At 36.7% G+C, this 11,416-nt stretch overlaps 1 protein-coding gene across 6 annotated transcripts in view; it reads left to right on the top strand.

The window, feature by feature from the left end:
- The first annotated feature begins 2,045 nt into the window (after positions 1 to 2,045).
- The window catches only part of LOC110028518 (E3 ubiquitin ligase PQT3-like), a 76,141-nt gene continuing 66,770 nt past the window's right edge, over positions 2,046 to 11,416 (top strand). For 5 of the 6 annotated variants that reach the window (XM_020730409.1, XM_020730411.1, XM_020730410.1 and 2 more), the window contains exons 1-3: positions 2,048 to 2,369; positions 2,459 to 2,546; positions 2,638 to 2,707. In XM_020730409.1, coding sequence (XP_020586068.1) covers positions 2,201 to 2,369; positions 2,459 to 2,546; positions 2,638 to 2,707 — 327 coding nt within the window. In that variant the 5' untranslated portion in view covers positions 2,048 to 2,200. Of the gene's footprint in view, positions 2,370 to 2,458; positions 2,547 to 2,637; positions 2,708 to 11,416 lie in introns of all 6 variants that reach the window. The other variant, XM_020730412.1, reaches the window with a different exon arrangement.

Raw genomic sequence — 11,416 nt, 5'->3', positions numbered from 1 at the left:
TTCAATCATTCTTCAACAGATCTCACTTGTTCTTAAATTATAACCTGTCGTACACTCCTCTTGTCAGTTCGTTGAACATCTTCATAATATTTTGCCACTCTTCTTTGTTAAAATAGGTGATGGATCTATTTCTCATCTCAATCTCCTTAAGACGCATGTCACAAAATATGACCGTGACTTCCCTATCCCACATGACTGATGATCCAACTTCGTTGGGTTTAACCATTGCTTTACTAATAAAGAGAAGGCAAAACATTAATATTCCACAATAAAATTAAATGCAAGACACCGTCAGCACTAATCAAACACTGATGAAACACCCTAACCACAACCTAACACAACATAGAGCCACACACACACCCACAACCCCAACACAATCATCAGCCAACCAAGCCCACTCACACACCCACAAACACGACACACATAACACAAACCTACAACCCCAACACAACACACAACAACACACACCCTAAACCCAACACAACTACTACACACACAAAGCACCACACAAACAGGTCAACATAACACACACCCATGCACACACCCTAAACCCAACCACATAGCACACATCCTAAACCCAACACGACATATATCACACACCCACAACCACCACCCAACCAAGCCCCACACAACACACAACCACAACACACATCTACGACCATGACACAACACATAGCCACACTCCCACCCTAAACCCAACACAACCACCCACACACATAGCACCACACAAACAAAACAACCCACCACAATACACATCCACACACACACCCTAAACCCAACCTCATAACACACATCGTAAACCCAACACAATACATAGCACACACACAACCCCAACACAACCACCACCCAACCAAACCCCACACAACACACAATCATACACACATCCACAACCACAACACACATAGCACACATCTACAACCCCAACACATCACAAAACCACACACACACACACACTAAACCCAACACAACCACCACCCAACCAAGCCCCACACAAAGAACCCAACACAACACAAACCATAACAAAGAGCACCCAAGGCCAACCACACACACACACACCATAGCCAAATACATCAGAATTATATGCTATACATGTAAATTTTATGCCCATAACCAAATACAACAACCATATACGACCACACACACACCCACAACCAAATATAGACACCATATAGATGCCCACAAACCACACAGTCACCACCCAAGGCCAATACAACACATAACACACACACAATCTCAACACAACCACCACCCAACCAAGCCCCACAAAAACAACATTGCACAACTCAAACCACAAAACTAGGCACCCAAGGCTAACCACACATAACCACACACACACCCACAACCAAATACATTATGCTGGACATGTAAAATTTTAAGCCCACAGTCAACTACAACCATCATGTACAACCACACACACTCCCACAACTAAATACGACCACCATAATAATGCCACAAACCACACAACCACCACTGAAGGCAACCATAACAAAACCATAACACAAATAGCCAATCACAATGGAGAATCACACAAAGTCACATGATACAACCTCATTCACCCCAATTCATTTTTACCCATCCTCCAAAGTATCCAAAAATTGAAAAATCTCACAAAGGAATTTCATGAGAAAAACCACAAAGAGATGACCATTCCATTGAGAAATCGATACAAATTGCATCTAGAAAAACATTCCATTGAAATTTTTTGCAGAGCAAAGCAACCAAAGGTCGGAGGGAGAAGGAAGGGGTGAAAGACACTGCTAATCGTGAGAAAGGAGCAACCGAGTGAGAGAGGCGAGCGAGAAGTTATTTAAGACAGAACATGGGTAGTGCGTTCAGACGGATCGACAAAAGGGCACAAATATCATAAACGAAGTTTAGGACACATGTCATAAAGTCAATCTCACATATGCACTTAATAAACGAATCAAAACGGAGGTTCCGGATAAGCAGTCTAAATGCACAATTCAAATTCCCTTGGACCTTTTCATAAATAAACCATACTCTAAACTCTAAACCCTAGACTTATTTATAAGCTGCCCCCAAACTGCAAGGTTAGGTCCGCCGGCGAGTACGTGTCCCTGTTCTCCGTATCTTGCATCCTGATTTTGAAGTATTTAGCTATCCTCAAAAACCATAGAAAAACTGAGATCTTTCTACCTTGGCTCTTTACATGCGTTAAACCTCTAGGCTTTCCACCAACATGGCGGTACACTTCAAGTTTCGAAGCTCGGTCGCCTTCGATTCCATCGACCTTGGCGGTCGCCCCTCCATCTCTGTCCGCGACCTCCGTGCGAAGATCGCCGACCTCAAGAAACTCAGGACTTGTGCTGATTTCGATCTCGTTCTTGCCGATGCCGATACTGGCCAAGGTTTGTCTAGCCACGCGCTTCTTGTATACCCTCCTCATTTCAATTTCTTCTTAATGTGATTGTTTTTATCCTCTCACAATTCATTCCAGTCTTTGAGAATGAGTACTTCCAGATTCCGTTGGGTGCTAGCGTAGTCATCAAGCGAGTGCCAACAGGAAGAGATGCGACTAATGATCAGTAAGTTGGTCTCACTTTGTCATTGTTTCATTGTAGTTTTTGCTTTTTATGGTTATTCTTTGCTGCATTGTTGGTATTCGTTGTTGCATAGGGATGTAATTGCTGCTACTGCGGGAAAATCGGGAGGATATATTGGAACGCTCTCACTCTCAAATTCCGAGGTATTACTTGTTTCATAGGTTTTGTTGGCAAAAAAATACGGTCCCTATTTGTTAACCGTTTCTTTTTCTTTTAAAATGTAGGAGAACTCATTCCTTTGTTATGTGCGCATCATTAAATTCGTTGCATTCTTTCTTGCCTCTTTGTAGCATGAAATGCATCATTGACATGCTTAGGGCCAGTTTGGTTGATTTAACAAGGATTTAATAAATTCTGTATTATAAACCCTGAGAGTTTTTTGGTTGCCCATATCTTAAATCATGTCAAATCTCGTGGTTGTTTCGTTTCATTTTGGCAGGTTTTGTGAATTTAAAGGGATTTAGAAGGTATTGTGAATCAAAACCATTCAAAACGATAAAATATCAAATAATTATGCTAATTTACCAAATCAGGATACTTAATTTAAGGTCTTTAACATACATATTTCATTAAAAAAAATTGCAACAATATCTACATAAATTTCAAGTTTATTTATTTACTCAGTAGAATAATTAATAGAATCTCATAATTATAAGCATGACAATGATTTCAAACATTAGAAAAATCATAGAGCAATGTTTTGTTCTGTAGTATTTAGTTAAACAATATTGGTACAGTAAACTCATCACAAAAGGTGCAATCATAGTAGCACATGAACCCATATTGTCACAGTGCACATGCCAAACATCCTAATGTAAACAAAATTTGGAAGTTATAATAGAAATAATTCATGGAATAGTTGCAACTTGCACCAACGCCTCCAACCATCTTCCCCCATAAGGCGTGTTAGCTTGATGGCTTGTACTTGGCCATTTATTTCCCTCCAATAACCTAGGGGCCTTTATTAGCGTGTGTATGCTTAGGTACATTGATTCTTTGGATGATTTTCTTCCCAAGTACCCCAGCTTCACCCTACAAAGGCAATTTAGTATTTTATTTTCTTTAAGAAATTATGTGCTTAAAAGATCATAAATTGTTTGGTTGAATGAAGGGATGTAATGGTGAAACAACTTTAAACATAGGCATTTAGTAGTAGTGTAATTTATACTGAGAAAATGGTAATTAATATGACAACAATTGAATAGTTGAAGTAATAATTATATACAGTTAGTAATGCTAAATTATATTATTAAATTAATACTACCTAGACATTTTCATTTGTAGGCAACCAAATTTGTTGAACTCTTTTATGACATATTCTTTAAATGCACATATTTTATCAAAAAATTGAAACACTCTATCAAACCTTAGTTAATTCCTTAGGTTAAAAAAAATATATAATGAAGGAGGACGACCTAGTCAAACTCAATTTTTATTGACACCCATCCCGACTTGTACTCGGCAGGATCAAGTGGTAAATTAGTCATACTAAATCGTCAAAAAATAAATTTTAATATTTTAATTCATCAACTAATTCTTTGATATCAAACATAAATCATAAAATGTGCATAAACAATCCTCAAAAAAAATACCAAGCTTCTAAAAGTGCTTAAATATGAAATCATACGTATTCTAAAAGTCATTTATAATCATCCAAAATTTTAATTTAAAAGTTTTACAAAAGAGCAACTCTCTCACTCACTGAAAAGTAACATTATAGTATCTGGTAAGTTACACGTTTAGTGAGATAAACAATGTTAGAATAAGATTCAAATATATAATAAAAATAATTGGGCATTGTAATAGTGATTAATATGAGCAGTAACAGTAGTACTGAATAAACATGATTTGATACTCAAATAGTAAAGTGAATATGCTTATAAATAATAGATGCATTAGTTGTATTAAGTAAATAAAATTATTACTGATAAGTCATTTAAGGCACTATGCTATGGGATGTTATATTTCTTTTTGCTTTATATTTTCATTCTTATTCTCAATATTCTCTATTTTAGAAATGTCATATTGTGTATGCTTAGCTTTGATATATTTCATTTTATTGGATCACCATTCAACCTATTGACAATGATAATTATTGATAAAGATTAATTTTCCCAACTTCACACTATCAAAGATCCCCTAATATCAATTAGTCCGCTCCAATATTAATATGAAACGTCAAATATTTAATCATTTCCTTATTTAGGCTCATATTGTCAGACTTTTGCCTTCCCTACATAGATCATCATTAAAGTTTTCTCTCTATAACAACATACTTTACATTTCTTCAATCATTTTTACCTATTATAATAATTTTTATCTGGATTTATTACAAAATCTGAATGTATCTACAGTCAATTATTTTATTAATGTGCACAATAAATTAAATGTGATAGATATTAATAAAAAAATTATACCTAATGTTATAATTTTGAAATTAGAAGTATGCAGATGTATTTACATATATAAATCATACTAACAATAATATTTATGCTCAAAATATGAGAATTCCTAAATGCAACCACATAATAAATGAATTTATTAATGTGCATTAGCAAGTGATGATCATATAAATGTTATATTTATTATGTTAGATTTCTTTTTGCTTTATATTTTCATTCTTATTCTCAATATTCTCTATTTTAGAAATGTCATATTGTATATGCTTAGCTTTGATATATTTCATTTTATTGGATCACTATTCAACCTATTGACAATGATAATTATTGATAAAGATTAATTTTCCCAACTTCACACTATCAAAGATCCCCTAATATCAATTAGTCCGCTCCAATATTAATATGAAAAATCAAATATTTAATCATTTCCTTATTTATGCTCATATTGTCAGACTTTTGCCTTCCCTACATAGATCATCATTAAAATTTTCTATCTATAACAACATACTTTACATTTCTTCAATCATTTTTACCTATTATAATCATTTTTATCTGGATTTATTACAAAATCTGAATGTATCTACAGGCAATTATTTTATTAATGTGCACAATAAATTAAATGTGATAGATATTAATAAAAAAAATTATGCCTAATGTTATAATTTTGAAATTAGAAGTATGCAGATGTATTTACATATATAAATCAGACTAACAATAATATTTATGCTCAATATGTGAGAATTCCTAAATGCAACCACATAATAAATGAATTTATTAATGTGCATTAGCAAGTGATGATCATATAGAGCATTTTGCTTCTTAATTTTGCATTTAAATATCTCATTTAAGTGGTTTGGTTAGTGTAGTGATGAATGTCTTTCCTACATTTGCCTCGAACTCGCTGCCTTGCATAAACAATTAGGATTTAAAATTTTCCTTCAGTTTTTATCAATTTCTTAAATTAAATTAAATTCAACACATTTATAATCTCAATTGCATTTATACCTCAAATTGACTTGGCCTAGTTTCTCCTTTATTTATCTCTTTTCAAAATTTCCTTTTTCTGAAATGCAAAAGATGACACCTATGCAGGCTCGACAACAGTGAATTGGAAAGAATCGTGAGTAATTACTGAGGTTTATTGAAATAAAATGAAGTAGTTTTCTATAAGCATGTGTGCGCACACATTTATATGTTTTATACACATAATTACCCTCTCCAACACCTCCAATTCCTCCCCACAACTGCTACCAGAGAGCAGATACTCTCAGTTTCACCTAGCTAATGTGAAAAATGGGAATTTAGAAAGGAATTACAAGGAATTTTTAGGGTTAAATGATATTAATTATATGAATTTATATGAATATACACGTCTGTTTAATTTATCATACCTCAAAACCCCCTTAATTTCCTTTAAAGCTTTGGTTATTTGCTTCCCATGCCTAACCCGAGAGCTTTCACTCTCTCTGTTTTGCGCCACAGCCTCCGCTTTGCTTCCACCTCCTGCCACAGTACCCAGGTTGCGGATAGTGAGTAGAAAACCGAAGGATGGATGGGCTGTGGGAAGGAAAAACTGAGAGAAATGGTGAGGGAATGGATATTTAACTTTAGTTTTATACATAATAATAAAAATCTGAATTCATTTTATTGAATGAATCCCAACTGTCCCACCTATGCATGTCGTTTTAAGTGGAATGCCATCCATTACAGTGTGATTTCTCTGTGAACAGTGATTACGTTAGGAAACAGTCAAATGAAAGTGGAATTGCTTAATTTTATTGATTTTTTTTATAAATTTAAACACGTTAATAATTATATATACATCTATATGTCAATTTGATTAGAATAAGGTGTAGAACTTTATAAAAATAGTTTGGATGATTTTCAAGGTATACGAAAAATGAGGTATATTTTAAAATTATATTTTAGTTTACCATTTTGATCATCTTGGGTATTACACACCTACCGGACAATTTCATGTATATAATCTAATCGATCACATTTGCACTTAATGCATCTAACAGTACTAGCATACCCTTGTTGGTTAATGTGGTATTGTGTTTTAACTTAGACATACAATCATACATTGTGTATGGTATTTTTTAATAATTTTATTTCTTAAACATACTAGTGCAATCATTGATTGCATCAAATGGCTTCTTATTTATTCCTTGCTTACCTTAGACCAGTTACGTTGGATAGAATGTTCATTAGTTGTTGCCTTCTTGATCCAACGCCTCCATTTTCATAACTTGATTTGGCCCATATAATAAAAGATGGACATTTATGGGTACCGAACTAGATTGTATTTTAAATACACTCTCTTAAGTATTTATGAATTGGGACCAATAGGATTTTTATCTTGAATATTAATCCCATGTATTTCAAGAAATGCTCCTCTGCATTTTTTAGATTCTCTTCAATTAAAGGCTCAATTGGTGTAGGTTTGCTATTGTGGTTCATGATGATGAGTTGCACTTGCAAAATTTCTAATTATAATATAATCTCTTCTCATCCTATCGATCACATTATATTATGAATAAATTTTAATGGATAATAGGCGATGGCTAGGTTCTTCTCCATTGTAAATTAGATGTATGTGTAACAAATCATAAATAGTTCGCATCTTTTATGATTTAGATGGCTCTTTGGAAAAAAAATGTAAGTTTACTCATGGATTAATAAATGTGCAAATAATTTTTAGTAGGGATAATTTGCAACAGTGCAAGTTAAAAAATTGAAGTAGGCAGTGATGCTGGAGCTCCCGCGACAATAGCGGTGACTTGCTTTGTACCTAGACCGAATCGGTCTAGATTTTTTTATTATTATTGTGGAATCGACTGGTCCTCTTGGGACATTCATAGTTATCCTTTACTATTTATTTGCTTTTCTGATGTTTTAGGTTTATTTTTTGTGTGTTTTGTATTGGGACATCCCCAATGTCTCTTTTTTTATTTTGAAGGCTATATCCTAGGGTTCTAGATGGTGCTTCAACTTTTTTTGGTCTTCGGGTTGTATCTTCCCTATACCCTTTCACGTCCCTCTTGCTTCACTGTCACGCCTCCCTACTTGTTGCAAGCCCCTTCCGACAACAACCCTTTTACTATTTTCCTACAGATTTCCTCCGCTCCGCCCTTCCTTCTGCCATTGCTGTTTCAGCCCTCCATCTTCACTACCGTTGCTGTTCAACCCTTCCTCTTTGCTCATTTCAAACCTCCATCCTTGCTTCCATCATGCCGAACAACCCTTCCACATTGCTCCGTGCTGTTTGCTTGTTGTCTGACACCGGGGAAACATTCACTTTGCTTTTTTTTTGTTTGCTAACTACCTTCTACACTCCTATACACCTTCCAAACTCTCGCCATCCACGACCGCCATCCCTGAATCTACCCCCTAGCTTGAATTTTTGTTGCCAATTGTTACAATTTCAGTCTTTCGTGAGTTGGTTATAAAATTTTATTTGAATTCAACAATAATATTTATTTTCTTATTGTTGTTTGGCTTAACTTTAGTATTATTTGGTTTCAGAACTAGCCTAACCCAAGTCTTATCCCAGGATTTTTAGCATTCACTATACCCACTTCTACCGTCACCCAAAATTTTTTTTTTACCCTGCATCACCTTTGCACACCTCCTTTCACTTACCCGCCCATATCCTAATTATGCTGCTGCTTGGTAATTGCAGAACTTGATCATGAGTTTATCATGGAAGAGTTATAGCGACAACTTTGCCGAGTGCTACAATGACTTGATGACATTAAAGGAAGGACCCATGGAGTGGTTATCAACGAGCTTGGTAGCAAGATCCGAAGAGGAGAGGGATGATACCCGAATCCCTTTCGTAAGGACGATTCATATGGAGAAGAAGAGAGACCATGAGGCTTTGGGTTGTAATATTAGATGAGACTGATAGATGAAGTGCCTGTTAGAAGATAAAAATATGAAGTAACTGTTAGAAGATACAAAGATGAAGTGTCTGTTGGAGTAAAATTGGATATATTGAATTTCAAGGGGAGAATGAATATGAATGATTTTATAAAGTGGTTGCATACCTTCAAGAGGGTGTTCAAATACAAGAAGGTGCCAGTGAATGGAAAGCTAAACTAGTTGCTATCAAGCTGAAGAAGACCATCTCGTTGTGGTAGGAGAACCTGAAGGGGAGAGAAATAGATAAGGACGAAACAAGATTACCACCTGTGAGAAGATGACGAGAGAGTTGCAGCAATAATGCTTGCTCCCACACTACAACTAGGATATTTTATTGAGGCTCCAATGTTTACAGTCGAGGGACCTATCAGTGGAGGAGTGCATTATAGTGTTTATGCAATTTAAGTTGAAATGTGATTTGACGGAGCTAGAGAAGCACATGATAGCCAGATATTTGGGAGACTAGAAGCCAACCAACAACGTGATTTAACTACAGCCTTATTGGTCTTTGGGTGACGTTTAGACCCTGTTACTGAAGGTGGAGATACAATAGAAGGAGAGTTGGCACTAACCGTCATTTTGATATCCACTCACAGCTGAATACATCAGTAGGAGCACGCCTGAGAGAGTTGAGAAGACCAGGAAGAAGAAGAGAGCCACCCAGGATAAGAAGAAAACCTGAGAAGAGCAGCACTCCCACTACATTCCAAACCATAAATATTTCAGATGCTATGAATTAGGGTGATTTTATAAAGTGGCTTCAGACCTTCGAGAGGGTGTTCAAATACAAGGAGGTGCCAGTGAAAGGAAAGCTAAACTAGTTGCTATCAAGTTGAAGAAGACCATCTCGTTGTGGTAGGAGAATCTAAAGGGGAGAGAAATAGATAAGGTTGAAACAAAATTTCTACATGGGAAAAAATGAGAGAGTTGCGGCAATAATGCTTGCCACACACTATAACCAGGATATTTTCTTGAGGCTCCAATGTTTACAGTCAAGGGACCTATCAGTGGAGGAGTACACAATAGAGTTTATGCAATTTAAGCTGAAATGTGATTTGACAGAGCTAGAAGAACGCACGATAGCCAGGTATTTGGGAGACCTGAAGCCCACCGACAATGTGATTCAACTATAGCCTTATTGGTCTTTGGGTGACGTTCAGACCCTGTTACTGAAGGTGGAGAGACAATAGAAGCTAAATAGGCACCCACCGTCATTTAGACATCCACTCACAGTTGGAGACATCAGTAGGAGCACGACCGAGAGAGTTGAGAAGACTGGGAAGAAGGACAGAGCCACTCAGGATAAGAAGCCTGAGAAGAGTAGCACTCCCACTACATTCCCAACCATAAAATATTTTTGATGCCATGAATTTGGGCTCATCGCCTCCAATTGCACGACGAGTAGGGTTGTGTCCTTTATCGATCATGGTGCAATATAGAAACTTAGGGACGTGGAGGTAGCTGAAAAAAATTGGGAAGATCACCAACTTTTATCGATTGAGGGCGAGATGCTTTTGGTTCGACGAGTTTTATAGACTAAAGCTACGATCGATCAACAGCGGCTTCACCACAACATATTCTACACTCGTTGCGCTGTAAAAGGAATACTATGCACTCATCGCCAATGGGGAAAGCAGCAAGAATGTGACATCGACACAGATGGTGGACAAGTTGAGCTTCATGACTCAGAGATACTCCCAATCATATTATTTTATGTGGTTGAGGAAGAAGAACAAAGTCATCATCGACAGGAGGGGTTTCGTAGAGTTTTTTATTTGGAATCAACTATACTGTCTGCCACTTTTTGTTAGGGAGACTGTGGCAGTTTGATTGCAAGACTTGGCATGATGGGTAGATGAACGCCTATTCCTTCATCAAGCATGGCAAACACATCGTCCTTCTACCTTCAATGTGGTCGACCTAATCCCATACCACAAGGCGACAAATGTTTTAATTGATGAAGACGAAGCTCCCCAAACCATGAGAGACTGAAGCGGGGCATATCCTACGCGAGAGCTCCTGCAACAGAAGCGGCGTCTCTCTTCATACTTGGATGAAACCAGTCCAGATTTTTACATTGTTGTGTAGTCGACCAATCCGCTTGGGCCACTCCTGATTATCCTATTACTATATATATTTTTTGCTTTGCTGATATTTTAGGTCTAGTTTTTGTATTTTTTGTATTGAGATAGCCGTGAATGTCTCTTTTTCTCTTCAAGGCCTGTAACATTGGATTACAGGTGTTGCTTCACCTTTATCTTGGTCTTCAGGTGGTGTGTATCTTCCTTATTTTCTTTCACGTCTATCCAGCTTCGCCGCCACACCTCCTTCATTGCTGCAGGCTGCCCCGACAATAGACATTTTGTTGTTTTCCTGCATATGTCCTCTGTCCCGCCCTTCCCCTCTTTAGTAACTACTGTTCTAGCCATCCACCTTCACTGCTGCTGCTGCTGTCCAGCCCATCCTCTTTGCTGCCACCCTCATTTCAGTCTCCATCCTTGCTGCCATCACCTCGGACATGCCTCC

This window comes from Phalaenopsis equestris, unplaced genomic scaffold, assembly GCF_001263595.1.
Source record: "Phalaenopsis equestris unplaced genomic scaffold, ASM126359v1 Scaffold000513, whole genome shotgun sequence".
Classification (NCBI taxonomy): domain Eukaryota; kingdom Viridiplantae; phylum Streptophyta; class Magnoliopsida; order Asparagales; family Orchidaceae; genus Phalaenopsis; species Phalaenopsis equestris.
The sequence above is the reverse complement of the archived record's forward strand: the minus strand, read 5'-3'. Positions and strand labels throughout refer to the sequence as shown.